We start from the raw sequence: 24,989 nt of genomic DNA, 5'->3' as shown, positions 1-24,989 counted from the left end.
ATGCAGACAACAGTCTCATACACACATACATACACACACACACACTTAGAAAGCAAGACCAACATCATCATAGAGTTGAACCACTACTTCTCAAGTGGCAAGAGCTTGCAGTCCTACATTGCTCTAAGTGGACGAACCTCAGGAAAGGAGCCAGGAGTCAAGAAAATTTACCAACCAGGAAGATCTAAAACCAGAGAGTAAAGGTCAGGATCTTTGGTGAAGTTCCCAGCGGTGGATTCTGTTAGAGACTCAATACGTTAGCGAGAACTTTGCAAGAAGGGTTGTTACAGAACTCACCTATCCTTTCCTATGTAAAAGTACACAAGTTTCGTAAAGAATACTAGCTCCTGCCAATCAACGAAAAGATGGTAGAACACGAATATCGCCCTTGTAAATCACTCCTGGATTAGTGAGCCAGTCAGGGAACAGATGACAGTGGATTGAGCTGGACCTCATTAGGCTGATTCTGACTTCATGACCATCCTGTGGATTGTCTCATGCCAGGAACTCTAAAACATGCTGTCCCCACCACTCTTTTGCCACCAAGGTCCACCAACCAGACCTTGCTGACAAATGCCCTGGCTGGGCCCCTTCTGACCACACCTGGAGGACTCTCCACAAATCCTACTCCGTCACGGCGCTCTTCCACCTGCCACTGGCCAGGGAGGCATTTCCTCCAAGGCTGACACTCTGTGTGCCCAGCTCTGGGAATGACACGTCTCCCTCAAGTGAAGAAAAGGATCTGAGTTCAGAGCCTGTGGGCTGCAGCCATTAGGACAAGGCCTGGGGTTTGCTGTCAGACAGAAGAGAACCTGTGGTGGGTGTGGGTCCCAGGTTTCAAGAAGCCCCTGTGATTCCTGGATAGAATCCCAGAAGACGATGCAGGACGGAGGAGGGATGCTTGGGTGTGATTGTGCTTGGGAATGTCCATAGGGAGGCGGATTTGCCATTGGTAATGCCTTCAACAGGGTTGTTCATTCATCGATTCATCCTGTCTCAGGGAGTTCTGTCTACATCCTTCCAGCCCCTAGTCTCCCGTCTGGAGCAAACAGACAGCGTCAGAAGAACATTTGCATTTCATTTGTAATGTATGCGTACAGGGCATGCAATGTGCTGGATGTTGCAAGTGTTTTGAAACATTAACTCCTTTAGCAGTCTCCATATCCTCACAAATTAGGTACGCTTATCCTTCTTGCCAACAACAGATGAAGAAACTGAGGCACCAATGAGGTAAGTACTTTGCCCTCTACCAATATCTAGGAAGTGATTGAGGTGGAATTTGAACATAAGTTGTGGCTCCATATTCTCTGCTCTTAACCATCTTCTTTGCTCCCTATGACTTCACACCATGAAGACGTTGGCTCAGTGTATCCATTTTCTTGTTACACCCGGTAGCCCCACTCTTTGATCTCTGTCTGAAAAAGATGCTATTCGCATCAAAACTGTTGCACATACACAGCCAAAATGACTTCTCCCCATATCCCATGTCCTGGAAAATACATAGAGAACATTTCAAAACATTTCTTGCCCAGGCTGGGAGTGCTTCTGGGAAATCCCACTGTTCCTGTAAGAAGCCAAGGGCAGGCTGGGAGCTGTGTCTCAGGGGAAAGGTGAGATCAGGAGATACTATGGGGTTACAAAATGGATGGGGGACCTCAGCAGGAATTGACTTCAGGATCTGGTGGTGTTTCAAGCTGGGTGCTAATTTTCTGGCTTTGGGTGTAGGGGCTGGTGCCGCATTCCAGGGAGAGGCCAGTCTCCCTGTGTTCTTGGGGAAACCAGACCCTTGAAAGCAAGGGAATGAGAATTTCCTTTCACGATGGACTTGGGAGGGGAAACATTCAGCCCAGAAGAGACAGTCATGATCCTGAGGAAACCAGAAGAAGCTGCCTCCTCGTCCGCCAAGCAGAAAGCCCTCCTTCATGGACTCACTTTATCCAGATGAGACCAAGAAGGAGGACATCATGAGATGCCCTTGCAGGTGGGAGACCTGTGACAGTGGAACCTGTGCCTGGGAGGCTCTGAAAGGCATCATAGGGGTGACATTTGCTGTCAGCAGGGTGCCAGATGAGAGGCACGCCTGCTTGTGTCTGGGAACAGTTTGAGTGTCAGGGAGAAGGCACCGCTGGCGCAGAGGCTCACAGGAAGAAGTGGGTCTGACCAATGTCCGAAAGAGGGCAGTGTAGCTGGAAGGAGCCTGAGAAGAGAGAGGAGGGTAGATGGGGACAGGCAGGGCCAGAGGGCAGGAACTGGCAGACTGTGCTTTTCCCGTCGCTCTCTGATGACACTGCTCTAAGACATTGCACCTAGAAAATACAAATCCTTAACATCTCACAAATTCTGTGTGCCAGGAATGGGGCACATCTTAGCTGGGTGCCTCCGCCTCAAGGTCTCTGTGAAGCAGGGGCTGCGGCTATATTGCGACTCGACTTGTGGAGGGTTTGCTCCCAAGTTCACTCACATGCATGTTGACGGGGTTTGTTTGGACTGAAAGTCTGAGTTCCTGCCTGTCTGTTGGCCAATCATTCCCTCCGTTCTCTCCTATGGAACATCTTCATAGGACAACTGAAAGCATGCACACTTGCTCCCCCAGTTCCAGAGATATAAGATGCAGAGAGAGAGAGAGATGGAAACAGAAGGAGGGAAAGACGGAGGGGACTAAAGCCAATGAGTAAGAAGGAAGGGCCAGGCTTTTTGTTCTTAACCCTGGGTTGCAGGCCATCCCATCACCTTGGCTGCATTCTATTCAGAAGGCAGTTCCTGACCACTTGTGGTTCCACAAGGACGTGCACAGCAGAAGACAGTGAGCACCAGGAGCCATAGTGGAGGCTGCCCACTACATAGGCCGACACGAGGCACTTGGGTCTGATTCTAAGTCAAACAGGAGACCTTGCAAGGTTTCATGCCAGTGAATGGAAGTATCTGAATTTCCCCTAATTTCCACCTCTTAAAGGTGCAGACCTGGAAATGAGGCCCAGAGGGGCAGTGACTTTCTCAAGGTCACAGAGCTGGAACCCAGTCCTGTTTTGAGGGGTACTCCACACTACATCCCACCCCTTCTTGTCATTCTTTCATCTCTAAGTGTGTGCATCAGACACATGCAAACCAGACCACAGGTGTTGTTGCTATTGTCTCTTCTACACCTGAGGACGTCCCGAGGGAGATATTTCTGGCCTCGTCCCCATTGTGCAGGTTGGGTGATTGAGGAGGCCCTGGGAGGCCCATTGGCATTTCCAGGACACAGAGCTTGTAGGAAAAAAAGAGGTCGGAACTCAGCTGCATGTCCTCAAGCTGGAACCCTGGTTCCATCTCAAGGTCCTGTGTTGGGATCTGTGCTGGCTATTTGTGTACAGTTCTGGAGGTGACATGGGCAAGGAGGGTGAGCAGCCAAGATCCCAGAGAGGTTTTCGGTGGGTGTGATTGAAGGAAGGGGCCCAGGTAAGGGAAACTTGAGGAAGTGACCTCACTTCCTTGGAGACAGACCCCAACAGAACTTAGCACACTGGTCTCCAGGCGCCCACATTCTAGACATAGCATCCTATTGAGCCCACTTGAGTGGCGACACTGAAGACAAGAGGATGTTCTCCTGCTGTCTCCCGAGTTGTGGAGGCTCTGGCTTCAGGAAAGCCAAGAAAAAGAGCCTTTTCAGTCACTATAGACACTGGCTTGGCCCTCACCTGCACCGCCTCTGTCCAACTGGCAGGAGGAGCACTCAGGTAACACAGGGAAAGCCAACCGGGTTAGGCCACAACTGGATGCCACCCGCACAACAATTTGAGCCTCCTTGTGTGTCGGAGGGGAGTGAGAGATGGACGGCGGTGCTGAGCGGGGACCCACCCTGGGCAGGAGCCATTTGCTCGGTGTTGGAAGCCTGGCAGTGTGTCGTGTCCCCAGCCTAGGTGGTGGCTAGCAGGATGGGAGAGTGGGTGCTGGGAACCAAGCTCCTCTACCCATAGGTTAGTCCCGAGCCATCCAGGTGTCATCTCATTCCCTCCCTGGCTAGAGGTCTATGCAGATGCTGCTCGGTACCTGATCTGTGCGGGGGTTTCCTCCTGTGGCCAAGTCGAGGCAGGCCCCTCAGACCTCCCGGCCCGGCTCTCGGGCACTGTCTTTGCAGAGCTGCACGCAGGAGGTGGTGGAAGAGCTGACGGATGGCTTCGGGTACTCCATCTCCCTGGACAGGGACCAGCTGCACCGCGCCACCATCAATAACCAGGGCTGCTCTGAGGTGAGAGTGGGCACGGAGGGGTCTTCCCACCCAGGCCCCTGAGATGACCAGGGCCGGCCCAGAATCCAACCTCAAACTGCCGTTCTCCTGGGACCCTAACAGGGCTGTCCCCCATGAGTGTCCCACAGTCCCATTCCCAAAGGAATCTGGACTTCCGCTCCTCCCCACCAGCTGCATAGGAGGGTAGGAGGGCACTCTTTGCATTTTCCTAGGAAGATTAGAGAAAACGTTGATGTCGTTGTCACTTCCCAATAGGCCTTGAGTATCTTTGAATTTTGCCTTTTTTGGAAAATGAAACCTCGATAACAAGGGTCTCCAAACTCCCTTTAATGTAAAAGAAATAACCATCAGCGTGTTTGAAAGTCAAAGGGATTCTCAGAACGTGTCACTGCCCTGTACACTGTTTCCAGACCTGGGAGGGGTGAGGTGGCCACATAACATTTCCCTCCAGGTCAGGGTCTGATGAAGCCTCAGGCAGTTACAGGGGATGTCCCTCAGCCCTCACTTTGGGCGGTTCTCAGTTCTGAGCCACAGGACCTAGAGAAGCCACTTGGCATGCCTAAGCCTCTGTTCTCCTCTCTAGAGAGGGGTGTCTGTTGAGGATTCACTGGGCTGGTGCCCTGCACAGACGGAGGTCTGTTGTCCCTCAGCGAGCAAATGGCCTTGAGGGAGATCAATGTGGAATCCTTTGCAGGACCAAAGTCAGATTGTGCTTTGAGAGCCCAGAAATTTGCTGAGTTGGGACCCCTGTCTCTCCTGTCACACACGTCTGGGAGGGGCTAGGAGTTCCTGGGTCAGCTGCAGACCCTGATAACGCTGGTGGTTGGCAGTGGTGACCCTGACTCTGTGTCCCTCCTCGTCCCACCCAGAGTGAAGATGAGTCCACTCTGTCTGTCACTGAGGCCTGCAGGATGCGTGCCCTCCGGGCAGGCATGATGCAGAGGCTCTCAGAGACTGTGCTGCCAGCCTTCCCCAGCAGAGTCCTCCGCAGTGTCATCACCTCCCTCTGCAGCTACTCAGGCTCCAGCACAGCCCACCAGGTGCTGGACCAGCTGTTTCCCAGGTGACTGCCCGCCTCCTCCTCAGCACAGTGGTGACTCTGCCCACTGCCAGCTGTGTGTCTTGCCTTGGGAATGTCACCGCATCTCTCTGAGCCTGAGTTGGCTCCTCTGAAACGTGGGGTGGGAGAGGATGAACTTGCTAGGCTTCTCCCAGGGATGAATGGGATCAGCCCTCCAGGTGCTGCCCTGGTGCCCGGCTCTGCAGAGAGGGTGGTGGGCCATGCTGTGGTTGCTGGTGGTGATTATTTCTCTGTCCCCCACGGAAAGTAGTCTTCCTCTCCCTTCACTGGCTTGTGGCTTTTTGAGTTTGGAAAAGCACCTGGAGAGCACCCTGTCAAGGAGTTTGAGATGCCATCCAGCTGGTCCTGGTGCTTGTCCTTGGTGTAGCCACTTAGGGATCTCTAGGGCCACAGAGGGGCCACAGGCCCACTCAGACACCCGGGGTGGTTCTGGTTGGAGGTCATTCAACAATGTCTATGAAGGACCTACTCTGAGCAGGACTTCTGGACACACTAAGTGTCACTCAGTGACTGAAGCAGACAGCCTCCCTGGCCCTCCCCTCTAATCTGAGAGTCAGACAGTCACACTTGACATCATTCACAGGTCCCATCTACCCTCCATCCCGGGCGATGCCCTCATCCCCTTTGGGACACATGGAGGCAGCTTGGCCCATTGCGTGCGGGATGCTGGAGGACAGGACCACCTCCCAAAGTGAGTGGTCTTTGGGTCGAGAAGGAGGGCCTCCTGTCTCTAGCAAACAGGGTGTGGGGAGAGGATGGAGGCTGTGGCCGGGTCAGGCCTGGGAGAACCCTGCATCTCACCCATCTTTTGATCCCCATGGGAGGGCTGAGTTCTGGTGGCTTCCACTCCGGCAGGACTGGACTCAAAGAGAGCTGTGCATGGGTCCCAGGCCCCTTGAGAATTGGAAGGGAGGCTGGGCTGCGTTGTCCCCAAGAGACCCACTCCCAGCAGAGTCCCAGCCCCTCCTGCCTCCCTTTCTCCACATCCACACCTTGTGAGCACCACCGCCAGGTCCATAGTAGGAGGTGTGTGAGCAAGCTGCTCCCAAGTCTGCTGGAGTCTTCATTCCAGTGGCCCACATTCATGCAGGGCTTGGGTGGGCTCTGTCCAGACCCTTGGGGAGGAGAGTATCGGTGGGAACAAGAGACTCTCACAGACTCTGTGTTCAGCCTGCTGGATGAGCAGGCCTGCCACAGCCAGGACAGCCAGCCAGGGCTCAGGGCTGGGATGGGGCCCTCCTCTGGAGGGGGAGGGTCTGGCAAAGGGGCGCAGATGCTAACAAGAGTGCCTTGGGAGGACGGTGTTTAAGGAAAGGCCAGGCCACTGACTCTCTGGCCCATCTGCCTCCACGCAGTGCTATCTATTTCCTGCTGGGAACTTGGCTGGGCCAAGGGCAGGATTGCAGGGAGCCCCTGCGGTTTCCCTCTTGGACCCTGCAGCTGGCCACTCTGCACGTCAGCTTTGGTGGCTCCCACGTGGAGGGCCATGCCTACCTTCTGCCAGGCCACCTGGAGCATCTCAAGGCCATTGAGGCCGAACGGAAAGGTGAGGGGACTGGAGTCTGGGAAGACTGTCTGTGTTGAGGTTCATGGGTTAGCGTTCCCTTAGAGGCAGTAGAGCCCTTCCTATCTTTGGAAAGGCACAGAAACTGTCAGGTGTGTGGGTGCAACTTTCTCTTTATCCTGCTCCAGAGCCAGCTCCAAAGCTCCTGCCACTTCCAGAGCCAGAGCCAGTGCCAGCCCCCGGGCTGGAGCCAGCTGCACCTCCAGTCTCACCACGTGTGGTAGAGCTGGAGCCAGCAGCCCCTGAGTCGGCCACTCCAGGACCAGAGCAAGGGCCACCATTAGAGGCAGCCCCAGAGCCCAGCTGCCCCCGGGCCGTGACCACCGAGGACCAGCTGCGGGAGGAGAAGCTGAACATCTTGGACTTCCCTCCCCAGCTGGTGGCAGAGCAGCTGACGAGGATGGCTGCGGTGAGCAGAGGAGCTCACGGGGCGGGTGGCCCCTGCCTTCCCGGTGCCATGAGCCGCCCCACACCTGCCATTCCCTGCTCGGGATTCCGATGATCTGGGTCCAAATCCCTGCTCCCTCCCTTATCAACACTGTGACCTGGGCAGCTTTCTTTCTCCCCAAGCCTTCGCTGTCCCCTAGAGAACAGGGGACAGTAGAGATGGACACTCAGAGCACCTGCTGTACAGGGTGGCTGTGCCGGTGAATGAGGTGGGAGAGAGTGGAAGGTGGGCAGAGTCTGGCCCTTTGGTGGGGGATGGGCACTCACTGAAGTGCTGCCAGGTCCTTGGGTGGATCCCCCATCTGTGCAGGTGGCCCGGACAGCCTCAGCACTTAGCAGGAAGGTGATGTGTATTGACTCCAGTGGAGACAGTCAAACAAAGCAGGGGGTTGTCCCTGCCTCAGGGGGAATGTGCATGGGAATGGGGAGTGGGACCCGAGGGGCACTGGGATGGGTGGATGATGGCCCTTCTGGTGGGCATGTGTGGGCTGCCTTCTGGAGCTTGGAGGAAGTGAGACGGGGCTGGGAGCAAATGTCCCCTCCCTTCCCCACAGTACTGTGTCCGGGGTCATCCTGGACTGGGTGCATTCAGTGGACACAGACAAAACCCAGGGACTCCCACAAGCCTCAGGCCACATGCTCTGCTTCCTGAGCTCCAGTTCTGATCTCACCCTGCTGGGCCTATGGGGGACTGTGGACGCCGAGCTGGGGTGCGGCAGGACCGGGTGACACTCCGAATCTTCTGCAGGAGCTGTTCAAGACGTTGGTGCCCGCCCACTGCCTCGGCTCCATCTGGTCCGAGTGCGACAACAGGGAACGAGAGTACCTGGCACCCACTGTCCGTGACAGTGTGATGCACGACAACACCGTGGCCAATTGCATCCTCGTCACCTGCCTTGGGGACCCCAGCATGACAGCGCGGGACAGGGCCAGGGTGGTTGAGCTGTGGATCAGGGTGGCTGAGGTAAGCCTTGGCACGCTCTGTCTGGATGCGTGGGAATTGCCTCTTGTTTCTCAGCTCTCAGGATTGAAGTCTGGGGTCTTAGTCCCTGGACTGTCCCTTGACCCTCATGCCAGGGCCACGTTGACCTTGACTTGAGGTCCCAGTGGGGACAAGCTCACTTCCTCCCTTGTGTTGAGCTACAAATCCTTGTGCCTGGCAGTGTTACTCATCGGGTGGCAGGTGTGCCCTCCCTGGCTTCCCTGGGCATGTGTCTCCTCCAGGACAGGGGAAGTCCGTGAGGGGACAGAAACCAGAGGCAGCAGAGCTTCAGCTCCCCCTCACGGCTCCATCTCTTCGCTTCCCCAGGAGTGTCGAGGCCTCGGGAACTTCTGTTCCCTCCACACAATCCTTTCTGCCCTGCAGAGCCCTGACATTGCCCGTCTCCAAGACACCTGGGGACAAGTTTCCAGGTGGGTAGTGGGTGGTCTGCTCTCCAGCCAAGCACCATGAGGGTGAGGTGGCCCAGGCAGCCTGATTTGGGCCGGCATGTCCCCCAAAGTCAGCTGAGACCACCTGGGAGACAGCGAACGCCGGGCACAGGGACTGACCTGGGTGCTGGGTCTCTGAGTCTCTCAGAGCCCTTAAGCCAGCTGTTCCGTCCCAGGGATTCATTTCCTTCCAGACCAGATCCTGGCTTGAGCCCAGGTGGAGATTCTCAGGTGTTTCCTTTGCAGCAACAGAAGCCTCTATGCAGCTGAAACCAACACTGTTCCAAAGAGATCTGTTTGGGACATCTGGGAATGGAGGCCCCAAGGGACAAGAGGAGAGGCCCCTCCGCAGTCCCATGGGGACCTTAGAGCTCAGAACACCCCAGTGAAATCCCTCATCCAGGCCCCAGGCAGTTTGGATCTGCTGGGTTCTCAAACAAATGGGATTTGCCTTCAAGCATCCCACAGTTTTTCTTGCTTGCTTGCTTTCTTTCTTTCCCCACCCCGCAGGGAGAGTTCTCGAACCTGGAAGAAGTGGGTCAGGAGAGAGAAACGCGTGAGCAGGGAGCTGCTAGTGCAGGTAACCTGGAGGCTGGAGATCTGGAAGGAGGCCAGAAGGAGAGGGGAGGGGAGCATCCTGAGGGGATCCTAGGAGGTGAGGCTATGGCAAGGCTTGGCCCAGGCTGGGGGTCAGAGAGCCCTGTGAGGGTGGGGCAGGCCGGGGCCACTCGGCCAGGTCCCCCAAGACACCCTGCCCTCCCCCTCCCTGTCTGTTCAGCTGGGGTCTGGACGCACCCCTGGAGTCCAGAGGTCGGGGCCTTGGTCAGATTTGGAGCCAGGGCTGGGGTGAAGGCAGCGGGGACAGGGCCTGTAGCTGGCACGGGGAGCGGCCTCTCCCAGTGGGTCCTTGAGCCAGTCACTGCCCCTCTGGGGGCCTCCGTCTCCTCCTCTGGGAAGTGGAGGGAACTGATCAGTGGTGCAGGCCTCCCAGCGAGGTGCTACCATCCAAGGGAGGACAGGAACGCAAGGAGATTTGTGCCGGCTCCTCCTCGAGAGGTGAGGGGAGAGCAGTGATGACACGCAGATGACTCTGAGTCCTCAGGAGACTCCTGGAAGCAGGTGACGTTCTCCTCACACTTTTCAGCTGAGGAAAGAGGGCCAGGGAGGCCTGGGCAGGCCCAAGGTCACACAGGGCTGAGTCCTGGAGCTGGGACTGGTCTAGAATCAGAGCACCCTGGAGGTGGGAGCAGCAGAGGCAGCAGGGGACTGGAGCCGATGGCCAGGGTCTGAGATCAGGGGCCTTGGGGGACATGCGGAGGGGAGTATGGGCGCACTGACCCTGTCCTCGGCCCCGACAGGAGGCGACCTCCGTGTTAAAGACTGCAGAGAGGGCCCGCCAGGGAGCCCAGGAGAGGCAGCGGCAGCAGGTGAGGGTGACTGTGGGGGAGGGGCCTAGGAGTCAGAGGAGAGCGGGCTCCCCCTCCCAGCTGGAGACCTCCCTCAGGAGAGGGGCCTTCCTCCTCAGGCGAATCTGCTGTGGCTGCCAAGCATGACGGGCCTGCAGTGGCAGTGAGCAGGAGGAGGCCTGGAAGGGCTGGCAGCAGGGCAGATTTGGGGTGGGGAAGGGCAGGGGCCACTGCCCCTGGGAGGGGCCAACAGCCAGCCCTGGGACTTGACTGATGGAGTTTGGTGTTCCTGGCGGGGAGCGGGGGAGGGAATTGTGTGTGTTGGGGTGTCCCGAGGATCCTAGGCTGCTCTGTGTGGGAGCGTGGGGTGGGCAGGAGGCTGGGCTGAGGGGTTTCAGGGGAAGGTTCATGGAGGCACCTGAGAGCGGGAGCTCATCGCCATGCCCATCCCGATGGCGGCACAGGGTGTCGTCCCCTCCCTGGTGACGTTCTTCCATTCCCTGGAGCTGCTGGACGCTACGATGGAGGATTATGTGGAGGTGAGTGAGCCCGGAGGTGGGTCCGGGGGCTCAGGCTCCTGAGGGTGGGGAGGAGAGAGTCCTGTCCTGAGCCCTGAGCTCTCTGCGTTTGGCAAAGGTCCTCTCAGCAGGGCCTCCAGCCTCGTGTGGGAGTTGGGGTGTCAGGCCCATCTCCCCAGTGGGTGATGCAGGCTCTGCATAAGCCACCGTCCAGGTTCCCTGGGCTGATGAGGCTCAGAGCTGCCTGACTGTGTGGCCGCAGGAGGTGGTGTCTGAGCTGGACTCAGCGTCTCCCTCTGGCCCTGCCAGTGAGGGAAGAGAAGTCGGGTCCCTCCCAGTCAGGAAGCACATCAGAGGCTGAGCTGTCCCTTCCTGCCTGAGGCCTGAGTCTCCCCACGTGTCATCAGAGAGGGTTGGGTCACAAGGTCTGTTGCCTCAGTTGCTCTGCGCCCCCTGCTCTGGAGCCCAGAGACTGGCCCAGGTCCAAGTCCGGGCTCTGGATGGGCCTGCCCACTGGCAGTAGTGCAACATTGCAAGAGGTGTGGACGGGGGCTAGTGCTGGCCCCAGGGGGCTGTTTCTGATGGACTGCGGCTGTCTGCTTTCCAGGGCAATGTGCTCAACTGTCGGAAATGGAATGAGGTAAGCGGCTGCGGCCTCCCGGTGGGGAGGGTGGGGGTTGGAAATCAGAGACCCCCCCGCAGTGGGCAGGACCCCCTCTGGCCCAATCCCCAGGGTGGAACATTTATTTGCACACTTCGATATACAGAGCTAGGGATCCTATGGCATTGGCGGGTGGGGGAAGGGCTGGCATCAAAGACTCCTTCCTGGAGGAGGAGCTATTTTGGGCCAAGTGTGAGAGCAGGCAAGCCCTGACTGGAATCGCAGGGAGGGAGGGCTCCCAAGTGGGCAAAGGCCCCAGACTGGCCCCTTGCCCCCTTCCTCACCCCCTCCACGAGCCCTGCAGGGTCCCCCACTCAGGCCCTGTGGGCATCCTGTGCTTGCTCTGTCCTAGCAATTCAAACTGATGGACGAGATCGAGCTGCTCCAGGAGGCTGCAAATCTGTACACCGTGCAGCCCGACGAGCACTTTGGGGCCTGGTTCCAGGCCGTGGAGCCCCTGAGCAAGGAGGAGAGGTGAGTCGGGTCAGGAGTTGGGGGAGGGCAGGGCAGCCTCTCTCTGCCAACCAGCTCCAGAGCCCATGGCCGTTGCTCCATGGTCAGCCCCTGATCTGACTGCATGGCGACCCCTGGGGCCCTTCGACCCCAGCTGCTGGCAGGCTCCAGGATGCACATGTGATGTGTGGCTCCTGAGAGCTCCCAGCTCCGCTCTGTCCTGTAGCTACAGCCTGTCCTGCCAGCTGGAGCCCCGATACCACTGGGTCAGAAAGATTCGACTCTTCTTCAAAGGCAAGAAGAACCGCTCAGGCCAGAGTGAGTGTCCAGACCGGCAGTGGCTGAAACCATGGGCTCAGGAAACATTCAGGCTGAGCGTGGGCCTGGGGAGGCAGACAGCTGGCCCTGGGTTCCAGCTCCACTGCTGAGCAGTCCCGTCCTGGGCGATTGCACTCACGTTTCTGGGACTGGTTTCCTCCTCTGTGAAGTGGGTGACGCTAAATATCAGCCCCTGTGTCAGGGACAGATGGTGTGCTGTTGGCTGACTGAGCACTGAGCACAGGGCTGGAGCACAGAGCGCAGTGGGGGCCAGGATGGGGTGTGCACTGTGGTTCCAGGGCAGGCCGCTCAGGAAATGCCTCTCTTTCTCCAGACACCAGACCCCCAACCAAGGGCCCAGTGGTGGTGGTCGATGACCCTCCTGAGACCAGCTGAGCTACAGCGGGGACACAGCGTTGATACTCAGGGTGCACAGGGCCACCTCCCCTGATTCTGATGAGGAGAACTTTGTGATCCGTTTCTTGGGGTCCCCTGTTGGCCACGAGGGAAGGCACCAACCCCTCTTCCCCCTCCCCCCTTTTGCCCAGCACCTATTTCCCTATTTGGCGGGGCCATATTTTGTTGTCAATGGTAAATGCTCCGTTTGAGTATTATATTAAATTGTTGCTTCTTTCTAATCCTGGGAGTGGAGGTGTGAGTCTTTCGCTCGCAGCGCTCATGGAAACCAGATCCAGAAACTCACATTCCTCCTCGAATTTAGAAATCTCCCAGAGTGAGCGGCTCAGTTTATGTGGAGAAGGGAGAAGTGCCAGTCCCCTCCCTGGCTACTGAAGGACGTGCCCAAGTGCCCCTCCCGCCGAGGACAGGATCATTGCAGTGTGGTTCACCCTGTCCAGGAGCAGAGATGGCCCCTCCGACCTCTTGGGACTAAGCGGTTGGAGGCGTTTTCTCAGCCAGAGCCACAACCACTAAGCTGGGCGTGTCTGTCAAACTAGCACGTGCCTGTCCCTAGCACACGTCCTGCCCAGGACAGTGGCTGCCTTTCGACACTCTGCCGGAAGAGGGAACATTTTCCCGGTTTCTCTTGCACACAGATTAGGACCTTGTTTTCTGATTCAGTCTCCGCAATGGCTTCAGCTCTAAGTGGGGAAAATACCGTCAAAAGCTCAAAACGTGCACATAGAGAGGACGAGGCCAGAGGAAGGTCCTGTGGACATGGACCATGGGCAGGCAGGACTCTTCCTTCTTGGGCCCACTAGGGGCTCCCTGTTCACCTCTGACCTAGACTGGATCCCCCTGGGCTTCTGGTCCCTGACTCCGAATACCATTTCCTGCTTGTTGCCTATCCAAGGGGAAAGCTGTGGGATGCAGCTTTTAGGGCCTCAGCCAGGTCTCCCTCCAGAAACCTCGTGCTCCCAACAATCTGTTCCAGAAAATATAACCAGAGACAACACTTTCCAACTCATCTTATGAGCCCAGCAGTACCCTAAAAGCAAAACTAGAGTTTAAAAGTAGGGAAAACTTGAGAACAGCAAGTCTCAGAAATGAGCAATTACTGTCTTCTACAAATATTAGAAAACTGAAGCCAACAATGTAAAACAATCATACACCAGGACAAAGAGGAAATTTATTCAGGTATGCAAGGTTGTATCAGCATTCCAAAATCAAATCAATGTGATCCACCCTGTCACAGGCTAAAGGAGAAATTTATACATATCTGTCAGTTGATATTGGGGGGCAAGTCATCAAATAGTACATATTAGATATGTCAGGTTCTTTTTCTATCAATTGCACCTCATTAAAGCTCTTACAAAAATGAACATAGATATAGAATTTACACTTTCACAAACTTTTAGAAAATGGAACAGAGATCTAAACGTAATGCAAAACAATACAACTTCTAAAAAGATTATGCAGCAAACTCTAAGTGGACTCGAATCTGGAATTATGTTATTAAGATACAAACTGAAAATGTAATCTATGGAAAAAAACTGATGTTAGACTTTATTTATTATTTTGGTAAGGAAGGTTGACCCTGAGCTAACATCTGTGCCGATTTTCCTCTATTTGGCCTGTGGGATGCTGTCACGGCATGGCTTGACAAGCTGTGTGTAGGTCTACACCCAGGACCCAAACCTGTGAACCCCAGGCTGCCGAAGTGGAGTGCGTGAACTTCACCACTGTGCCAGCGGGCCGGCCCCAAGTTAGACTTTATTAAATTAAAAACTCCTGCTTTGTGGAAGGCAAACTCGATGAGTCAAAGGACAAATTACAGACTGGCAGACGATATTCGCAAAACAGATATATGATAAAGAAAATATGTCCAAGATATATGTAAAGAATTCTTAAAAGTCAACCACAACAGGGGGCTGGCCCCGTGGCCGAGTGGTTAAGTTCGCGTGCTCCGCTGCAGGCGTCCCAGTGTTTCATTGGTTCGAATCCTGGGTGCAGACATGGCACTGCTCATCAAGCCACGCTGAGGCAGTGTCCCACGTGCCACAACTAGAAGAACCCACAATGAGAAATATGCAACTATGTGCTGGGGGGCTTTGAGGAGAAAAAGGAAAAAATAAAATCTTCAAAAAAAAAAAGTCAACCACAACAAAAAAATAAACAACCTTATTGAAAAATGGGCAAAAGACCTGAATATATCCCTCACCAAAGAAGACATACAGATGGCAAACGAGCCTGAGGACAGACAACCACCGCCACAGGTCATTCGGGAATTTCAAATAAAACCTCAATGAGACACTTCTACACACCTATTAGAACTGATAAATGCAGGAAACTGACAATACCAACTGCACGTGAGGATGTGGGGCAAAGCAAACTCTCATTCATTGCGATCTGGAAAGCAAAATGGTACAGCCATATCAGAAGACAGTTTGGCAGTTTCTTACAAAGATGAGCATAGTCTTACCACACAATCCAGCAACTGCATTCTTAGGTATTTACCCAAGTAATTTGGAAATAGGTTTACAAAACACCTGTGGGCTAATATAGATAGTAGCTTTATTTATACTTTCTAAGCACTGGAAATGACCAAGATGTTCTTCAATAGGTGAGTGGAGAAAGAACCGGGGTACGGCTATAAGATGGATTATTATTATTTAGTGATAAAAGGAAACAAAGCATTAAGTCACAAAAAGACATGAATGAATTTTAACGCTTATTTCTAAGTGAAAGAAGCGATCTGAAGAGGCTATTGTAGAACACCAATTTTATGTCATTCTAGAAATGGCAAATGTATAGAGACAATAAAATGTCAGTAGTAGCACGGTCTTCATGGAAGAGGAAGGAGAGTCGAATGGATAAAGCACAAGGGATTTTTTAGTGCAGTGAAACTCTTCTGCATAATACTGTAAATATGGACAAAACCTTAGATAGTTATCAAAACTCTGAATTTTACAGCACAGAGAGTGAAACAATGTGTGCAAGCAAAAAGCCACGTATGTGTCCAAGAAAATTCCCGAAGTGAATGAAAACTGTGGAAAAAATCTAACTGTATTACAAATGTATGAAACAGTCTGAATGAAGGGAGTGGGTGAAAAGGTGCAGAAATATGTAATTTGGGAAGTGAGTCGAGTCTGTAAAACTGAAGATGAAAGAAACTGTGCAGATGCACTGTATTGTAGCTGATAAAGTTGTGACCCGGGGGGTATTGTTAACAATGCTGATACTTCTATCCATGTGGACTGAAAATGAGCAGATAAGTAAATGGACAGTGAACAGTGGGCACAAGGTTATTATTTGGAGTAGGAGTTTACAGATAAGCAAGGAGAAGAGGCTAGAGTAATCCACGTGGTGATAGAGTTGGAGACATCAGTGTGAACTTACTTTAGCTGAATATAGACACAGAAGGCTGTGTATAGATATATTTATAGGTGTTTGAATACACACAGGCTACTACACACAGATATATTTCCCTGCTATGTCCGCTGAAAGAACCTAATGCCCTGACAGCTGCAAACACACCTGGTACCCAGGTCTTAATTCTAATACCACAGTCCAACAAAAGGAAACAGGGTTCCTTGTAGAAATAACCAATTCTAGGATTCGGGAAGGAAATGTAAGAAAATGAGACTAAAGTGTCATTCAACATAAGAAAGTCATGAAATGCTACTCAAAAAAAGCCAAGAATGCTGGGGGGACGCCAAAGGGACACATCGGTTAACTGAAGGAGCTCTCAATCGCCAAAGCTGGAACAACCTGAGCAACAAAATAAATAAAGTTGTTGGATTATAATCAGGAGAATGTATGAATATCAATACTGTACCAATGTAAATAACTGAATAATAAGGAAATGAAAAGACACAAATCTCCTGTGTGGGAGAATACCAATGATTCACTCGGACATTCTGCTCTAAAGGAGGTCGAGGCTAACTCTCCGCTTCTTAGGCGCGGGCTGCACAGACAAAAGTCCCTACAAAGGGCACGGTGTGGACAGAGGGGACAGAGTGACTGCGCAGGGGAGACATCTGAGAAATGCTGCCTCAGCCAGGTGACCAACATTAACATCAATGGGGGGAAGTCACAGGGAGAGCATGGACCCTTGAAATGATGAGATGAAAATGGCAATTTACCTCTCTGATCTTCTTGCCCCAAATCCATAATCCCAATCTAATCATGAGAATAAAACAGACAAATTCTGTTGGAGAACATTTTACGAAACACCTGACCATTACTCCCTAAAACTACCAAGTTCTTCAAGAACAAGGAAAGCCCGAGAACCTGTCACAGCCAGGGGAGGCTAGGCAGAAAGGACTAAATGTAGTGTAGGATAACAGACAGGATGTGTTCATAAGAGTAGAAACTGCGAACGGAGCTGAGGGAAACTCTCTGTACTATCACAGCAAGTTTTTGTAACTGTACAACTGTTCAAAAAATAAAGTGAATTAAAAATCAGAGTACTAGCGAAATGCAAAATACCTGGAAACCATGAGTTCTGAACATGTCTCCAGACTCCATTATGTGCCCTGCACAAGCACTGTGACTACAGTCACATTCTTCATGAAATAGGATAATGATACCAAATTCATAGTTTCTGGGAGATTTAAATAATGAATATAACATTTCTGGCATTGTTTCTAGTAAAACTTCACTACTTAATGGAAAAATTAATCGGAATTTTGGGATACGTTATTTTTCACCCCTCAGAGACCCGCTCCTCTCCTTCCACTCCCAGGGTTCCCGTGCTGTTTCCGTCCCTCAGTCTCTCTTACACTTGGAAAGCAGCAACAGTCTGTTCCTCACATTGACCTGGGTGACTTTTCCACAGAGCAGACCTGATCACGGCTGTCCCCTCACATGAAACCTGTACTTACCGTCCACTAATTTCAGAATCAAACCACAATCCTGTGGCCAAAATATAAGGCTCTTTCTTAACCTGACTGTGTTCTCTTGGACCAGGCTCATTTCCCACCCTCTGCTATGCAGTATTGGTCAGATAGGAATAATCTGCATTACAATTACAATGTCGTATTGCAATTTTATACACACACCTTCCAGTCTAATTATCCCCTAAATGTCCTCCTCTCCCGGCTCATCCTGGAGTGCTCCCACCTCTCGATCACCTGGGAGAATTCCAACACCTTGTTCAAGGCTGAGCGCAGTCACAAGCTTGTCTGTGAAGCTTTCACTAGACTCTCACTGAAGAGTCAACTTCTTTGGATAGACTTCACCAGAGTTCAATGTCACCTCTGGATATTACAGTTTTTTTACATCTCCCATCATGTTTAGCCAATGAGTGCCTTGTGAGAATAAACAGTGTCTTAGTCATTACTTAATATCCAGAATAAGATTTAGTGCCTACTATACATCAATTGCTGGGGAAAAAAAGATTTTTTTAATGACTGCAAAAACAAACTATTGAAGGAGGATAAACAGACAGTCCCAAAATGGGAGACAAAGAATAAACCATGAAAGACGGAAATACTACTGAGGAATGAAGGTCCCGTGATGAAGCACAGACACTGGAAAAGACAAAACAGAGAAAGAAGTTTGATTCCCGAGTTTCCTTCCAGAATCAGTCTGTACTGGCAGCACTTGGTGTTACTACATTCTCTCTAACTTATTTTCCCTAGTGATGCCCCCAAAGTAACTGCCAATAAAAAGGCTCCCTCACACCATCACACGTCCCCTCAGCACTTGTGAAAATGCTGTGCTCACCTGGATGTCATCACAGAACAGCCTGAGAGCACCGATCCACCTTCCTCCGTGGACGAGTCATCGTGTTGGAAGTCACGCCTCTACGAAGGTCAGATGGCCCCTCCTGGGTCCTTTCTCACTTGCTGTCAGCCAGGTTCTACGCTTGACACAGCCCTGCATCATCTCATTGGCTTCACAACTGCTGCAGCGCTGAACACAACAGCAAGCCGTTACCCTGTAAATATCCGTGCAGATTGTTCACGCAGATGCTAGCGCTGAAGGGACAGGAGTGCTTCACATGGTGACCTGTTATTAAGTCCAAAAGTTTGGTCACTGTGCCGACCCAGAATCTGAGCAGCACCGTCAGGAGGCAGAGAACACCACCTGCGGCCCCTTCTGCAGAGAAAGCCTTTAAGCGACCTCCCGAGACACCTTCCCTTCTCCAGGGAGCAGAGGAACATCGCCTCATCTACTCAGAAACTTAATGCCAATCACGACACGCCAGTTGCAACAGCATAAACAGCAGCAGGACCCAATGGTGACAGGAAATACCTCTGCTTCCCTCTGCAACTGCTTTATGATCATAGACCAAATCCTTCCCCAAACCATCCTGCTCAGCATGGCCTCAAAAGCAAGGGGCTGTCGCTCTGAACTCCTACAAAGAAATGCTGCCCTGTGTTTCCTCCGACGCTTGCGAATTTCAGCCTCGACAGGCGATCCCAGTAAAACAGAGAACAAGAACAAGAACTCAGGAGGCTCTTCGACCGTCCCCCAACCCACCGCCCTCCCACAGCCAAGCAGGGCGTCCAGGTCGTTCCAGGACAGGGAGCTGTGGGGAGACGGGAGGCGTCCACACCAGGCAAGACACAACCAGGTGAGTCGCGGGGAGGCAGGTAGAGAAGCAGGCGGCCTCCCGCTCCCTCCGCCCGGACTCAGCCGGCTGTCCCTCCCTCGAGCCCCTGAGAGCGGGGAGCTCAGCAGGCTGCCTCTCTGAGCCTCAGACAGCCGCCAGGACGGCCCCGCCATCGCTGGGGAGCGGGGACGGAGGGGACGGAGGCCCCGAGGAGCCCTGTGCAGCCCGCGAGCCCCGCGCCCCGGCCCTCGAGGACAGCGCCCCGCAGGCCTCAGCGGACACGGCGGGCCAGGGCCGCGCCGCCGCCCGGAAGGCTGTCGGGGATCCGTGCCCGGGCTCAGGGCGCGTCTCCCCTCGGAGCGGCCCTCCCGCCCCGCTGCGGCCCTGCCCGCCGTCCTCCGAGGGCCTCCTCGTCTCCGCGGAGCCCCGTCAAAGCGCTCCCGCCCGGGCTCCCCGCGGAAGCGACGCACGGACCCCGGGGGCCTCGCGGGCCAGGGCGGCACAGACCGTCCTCCGCCGGCCGAGCGCCCGACGCGGCGCGCGTTGGACCGGCCGCTCCCGCCCAGGAGGGACGAGGCCTGGACGGGACAGCCCCGCGCGCACTGGGCTGAGGGGAACCGGATCGTCGCGGACGCCCGCGAGGCCCCAGCTTGCCGGCTCTCCGCGTCAGGCACGCCCCTCACGCCGGTCTGAACCTGCAGCCCCTTTCACCGGCTCCACACGGTGGCACCGCCACGCCTGACGCGGACGTCTGGGGCTTCCCCATTGGCTCAGGGGCGGGGGGCGGAGCGAGTGAGGAGGCGGGGCGAGCGGGGAGGCGCGGAGACAGAGGAGCCGGGGCTGCAGCCTGCAGCCTCACAGGGGAAGGCCAGAGAGCATAAGTCTGAGTGACAGGCAGAGCGGGGAGGCGGGGCGAGGGGGGGGCGTGACGAGCAGGGGGCGTGGCCACAGAGGGGGCGGGGCAGTCGAGCCGCCCTGAGAGGGGTGACAGCAGGAGCGCGAGGAGCAGTGTGAGCGGAGAGGCTGTGCCAGCTCGGGAGCACCGCGTGTTGGGAGGCGTGGCCAACAGGACGGCCCCCGTGGGAGCGGAGCCCAGGCTGGCCAACTGCCTGCTCACAAACGCCTGGAGCTGCGCCTCTCCTGCCCGCTGCCTGCTGGGAAATGGAGTCTTTTTTTTTACTGGAAACAGAGAAGCTGCGTGTCTCTGCCCCTTGGCCTTTGGGAAATGTGGTCCACAGTCGGACCTTCGGATCAGATGCCACAGCCCTCCATGCCAGAAAATCCCAAATGAACGTGTTAGGTCATTGATAACTCTATGTTTAATTTTTTCTAAACAAAATTCACCTTGAGGTGGAAAGTGGCTCCACGAAGTTGAGTTTCCTCACCCAAAATAACTGCAATATTTTCCGTATTCTGCCTGCAGGAACCAAAACACACTTGTTTGGGTAGGTTTCCCAGGTTTTCCCTGTAAATCGAGATGAGGCAGTAGGTACAGTCCCGGACAAAGACAGAAGAAAAGAGACAAATCCATTTCCGGCATCCATGGCCTCTGACTCTGTCTTGACCCTGAAACAGAGGTTTTCAGCATATTGCTACTTAGGAAGACAGAGGCTCGACACAGGAATGTGAACAGCAACAACCAGAGAAAGCTTTGTGTGCTCGCCCCTGAGGGCTTCCTCAGGGGCCCCATCTGTTCTTAGATTTTTCCTAGGTAGGAGCCATCCTTCTTTGTCTCTTTGTATGCTCTGGGACTTTTGGCAGAAAACTTACCATTTGGAATATTATGACGTGACAACTAGGGAAATCAGGTTCTCCCCCTCCCCAGCGTTTCTGGGGGATGCTGACTGCAATCGATGGTGATAGTTTCTTTAGGGGATATTCTGATCCAACCCTGAAAGTTCTGCAGTGTTTGTCATGTGTGGCCACTGAACACTTGGATCTGTTAGCCTAAGGATCTTCTAGAGATCCTGAGTTCAGTGGGTCTTCGGATGTCCTCCTGGGGAAACAGGGCGAGGGAACACTGTATGTGACAGGGAGAGCGACTGTCTGCTTTGGTGTAGAGAAAGAGCGTGGCAGACTGCATCCAGTTCTCCTTTCATTCTGGCACACAGAAGACTAGGTTTCCTAGCCCTCTTGGTTTTCGAATGGACGTGCGGCTACTTCTGCCCAAGGCATCACTTTTAGGCCAAAGGAGAAAGGAGGGTGTGTAAGGCCCCAGGTGCTCTTTGTGTCCTTCAGTGGCAATGGAAGAAGGCGTGAGTTTCAGATGGTGTAGCAACAAGGTCATAGGGTCTCCATCAGCCTTGCCCAACGAGACTTGGGAAGCAGGGTCCCCTTCACCCCGGCGACCAATGTTTGATGTAAATCTGAGGAGAAATACATCTTGAGTCATGGATTTCTTAATCATTGCATTTAATTTCTTACCAGAGCATTACCTAAGGTTGTCCTGAAGATTACGATGACCTACCCTCTCAGATTGTCTAAAGGGTGATTCTCCCAAAGCAGAATTTCCCGAATCTCATATTGCTATGGTCAGAAGTCGTGTCTGCTGACGGCTGCTTGTCACATATCAGGGCCCTGCCAAGAGACTCTAAGTCTGATGGGGAGTATTGCATGTGGAAAGTGTATGGAAGTGTTCTGGAGAGATATCCCTATGGGAAGGTAGCAAAGCAGAGATGGTCGCAGGAGAAGCTGAAGCCCAAGCCTGCTGCCACTGGGTCTCAGCCAACCCTCAGGGATCTCTGGAGCTGGGATGGCCCTTTGGTGTTGTCCCAAATTGAGACAAGGGGACCAGGCTTCTTACTCTCTTATCTGCCAGACATGGGCCCCTGGCTGTCCCTGGAGAGGGCTGCATCCTCTGGTTAGGCACTTCCCTATGCTGTGGGAATGTCCTGTGAGGGAAAGAGCTGTGAGCTGTCCTCAGCCAATATTCCCAGGAGCTGTGGGGTGGATGCCTTGGCCTTGAGCATGAGTCTGGGCTGAGTCTCAATGTTTCAACGGCACTTCTCCTTCACCGTGGTCTTCCTTCCCAACCCAGTTAACAAACTCCCCATGGGAGGAGGTCCCTGGGAGGACTTATGTAGAGCTCTGCCTTTCTCTGTGATTGGCTGAGAGAAAGGCATGGGGGAAGACCAGAATCTCTCTCTCCAGCATTCAGACCCTCTTACCTGGGGGCTTCTGGAGAGCTCCAGAAGGGTTCCGACCTCGGCTGACACTGCTGAAGTTGTTCCTGTAACAGTGGCCACGGATTTGCTGTAGTCCGGCGCTTGTAGTTAGGGAGAGTCCGATTCCCTCCACAGAGCCAGAACAGTGTGCTCTCCAAGGTCTTGGCATCACAGGGACAGGCCTGGTAGACATCGAAACCCAGGGGCAGGTTGGCAAGTCGAGGGGCGTTCTCGTTGGTCTCCTCAAGGGTGAAAGAAAGGCCAGTCTATGCTGGTAATTCTTCCAGACCCACCTAAGCCAGGGGGCAGCATTCAGGAGAATGGTCGAGTCATGCCATTCAGGGACAAATCCTAAGCCAAGCCTAGAGAAAGGCAGGGTTCTGGACTCAGGTTACCCGTCCAGAGATGCTCCTGTTTTGGCAGATAGAGGGGGTGTGAACATGGTTCCCGGGGCTCTAGAACCCCCTGGCATGGCTCTCTCACTGTGATGAGGCAAATCATGTCCAAATCAGCAAGACGGGTGTTCAGGGCACTGTGAGTGGGGGGAGACGGCATTAGGCTGGATGGTATGGCTGTCAACTGGACAGATTTTTTGTTAGCTCCCATAAATGGAAGATGCATCTGTGCATGGACCACACAGCAAGAAGTTCTCGAGGTCCGTGAGTGAGGAGTACAAACGCCGTCTCATCGACCACTTTGGAAAGACTGAGTTGAATCCCAAAGTGGCCTTGTTTTCGCTTGCACTGGAAGCCAAGATGCAAGCATCCATCCCCACCTTAGACCTGGAATAGTTTAAATGGCACCCAGCTTACCAGTTCCTCAAACATTTTGAGCATTTCCTGCCAACACCATATTCACCTGAGGCATTTCAAGGGACTCACATTGTTACTTTCTCTTCCCCTAAGTCAGCTCCTAGGAAGCCAGTTTTGGTAACTTCTGTGTGCCTTGAACAAGAAACATTTCATCCAGATTTGCTAATTTCTTTCCTCGTGGACTTCCACAACCTACTTCCAATTTGGAAACCCAAAGATGGGATGAATGGTGCCTCCTGTGTCCACAGCTGTACTCTCACAAAAAACTAAATATTGCTACCTGCCAGGTCGGCTCTCAGGAGCACCCCAGTCCCGGAGGAGACTCTCTTGGGACACCCATGCCTTCATCCCAGCCCTGGGCTAGCCCTGGGACCTGCCACAACTCTTTCTCCTCCGAGGGACTGGACAGCCTTCCCCACCTTCCTCTGGCAAGTCTCTTTGCTGGGTGGCTGTGCCGCATCAGCAAAGACCTGGGCTGCCGGGGACCAGGATTGATCCTCAGCTTCCCGCTGTGCTGAGACAGCCTCCCTGGCAGAGCCCAGCCTGCCTGTGTCTGAGTGACACTTGCAGCCACCAGGAAGGAGGGGATAACTCAGAAGTGCCAAGCGCTTCACCCTGCCCTTGTCTTTCAGGCTCTTTCCAAGGGACGACATTGCAAAGGGTGGGTGGTCACGCTTTCGCTCCTGCTTCTGGACCCGGTGCTCCTGTTGAGCTCAGAGCAGTGTCTGTTTAGCACCCAGATGGGAAGCATTTCAGCATTTCCCTTGGTAAGGCTGTGTCCACGCACATCCACAGATCATCAGGTTACTGACATTCCCCGCAGGACCCCCAACTCACACCCTTCTTAGGCCTCCTCTTTCAAAGCTCCCAACAGGAAAGGCACACATCCCCATGACAGAACCACAGCACAAGACTGTGGAAAAGAACACAGCCAGCCGAGGGTCTGCACACTTGCTGGGCTCAGGCACAGCAACGACTTTAGGAAAATCACTAAAAATACTCCAGATTGTGTAAATTTGGGACTGTCTGACACCACGGGCCTGGGAAGCACACAGGCGCAGAAGTCACCCTCGGCAGCAGGGAGACTGTAGGGTCATTCCTGGTCAGGATGATGAATAGAAAGGCTGGGGGCATCTAGGGAATTTCTGCCCCAAGATAAAATTGTATGCAAAAGTGCAGAGATGCTGAAAATCCTAGCTCACAGGCAGCACTAGGTTTATGGAGGGAGACCTGGCTGAGGCCCTAAAAGCTGCATCCCACAGCTTTCCCCTTGGATAGGCAACAAGCAGGAAATGGTATTCGGAGTCAGGGACCAGAAGCCCAGGGGGATCCAGTCTAGGTCAGAGGTGAACAGGGAGCCCCTAGTGGGCCCGAGAAGGAAGAGTCCTGCCTGCCCATGGTCCATGTCCACAGGACCTTCCTCTGGCCTCATCCTCTCTATGTGCACGTTTTGAGCTTTTGACGGTATTTTCCCCACTTAGAGCTGAAGCCATTGCGGAGACTGAATCAGAAAACAAGGTCCTAATCTGTGTGCAAGAGAAACCGGGAAAATGTTCCCTCTTCCGGCAGAGTGTCAAAAGGCAGCCACTGTCCTGGGCAGGACGTGTGCTAGGGACAGGCACGTGCTACTTTGACAGACACACCCAGCTTAGTGGTTGTGGCTCTGGCTGAGAAAACGCCTCCAACCGCTTAGTCCCAAGAGGTCGGAGGGGCCATCTCTGCTCCTGGACAGGGTGAACCACACTGCAATGATCCTGTCCTCGGCGGGAGGGGCACTTGGGCAAGTCCTTCAGTAGCCAGGGAGGGGACTGGCACTTCTCCCTTCTCCACATAAACTGAGCCGCTCACTCTGGGAGATTTCTAAATTCGAGGAGGAATGTGAGTTTCTGGATCTGGTTTCCATGAGTGCTGCGAGCGAAAGACTCACACCTCCACTCCCAGGATT

General features: G+C 53.8%; 1 protein-coding gene and 1 long non-coding RNA gene across 2 annotated transcripts; one reads left to right on the top strand and one right to left on the bottom strand.

The window, feature by feature from the left end:
* Positions 1–879: 879 nt before the first annotated feature.
* On the top strand, positions 880–12,743 carry LOC139043280 (ral guanine nucleotide dissociation stimulator-like 1). Its single transcript, XM_070503520.1, has 8 exons — positions 880–915; positions 8,969–9,331; positions 10,110–10,178; positions 10,622–10,696; positions 11,283–11,315; positions 11,689–11,810; positions 12,016–12,107; positions 12,442–12,743. Exons 1-8 carry the CDS (start codon positions 880–882, stop codon positions 12,501–12,503), a joined length of 852 nt encoding a protein of 283 aa, XP_070359621.1. The 3' UTR covers positions 12,504–12,743.
* Positions 12,744–13,503: 760 nt separating this feature from the next.
* LOC139043298 (uncharacterized) lies at positions 13,504–19,834 on the bottom strand. The gene is made up of 3 exons (XR_011500388.1): positions 18,237–19,834; positions 17,570–18,040; positions 13,504–16,277 (listed from the first exon to the last, which is right to left on the bottom strand). It is a non-coding gene; the product is annotated as an uncharacterized lncRNA (long non-coding RNA).
* Between the last annotated feature and the right edge of the window lie 5,155 nt (positions 19,835–24,989).

This window comes from Equus asinus, unplaced genomic scaffold (genome assembly GCF_041296235.1).
Source record: "Equus asinus isolate D_3611 breed Donkey unplaced genomic scaffold, EquAss-T2T_v2 contig_197, whole genome shotgun sequence".
NCBI lineage: Eukaryota > Metazoa > Chordata > Mammalia > Perissodactyla > Equidae > Equus > Equus asinus.
The sequence above is the reverse complement of the archived record's forward strand: the minus strand, read 5'-3'. Positions and strand labels throughout refer to the sequence as shown.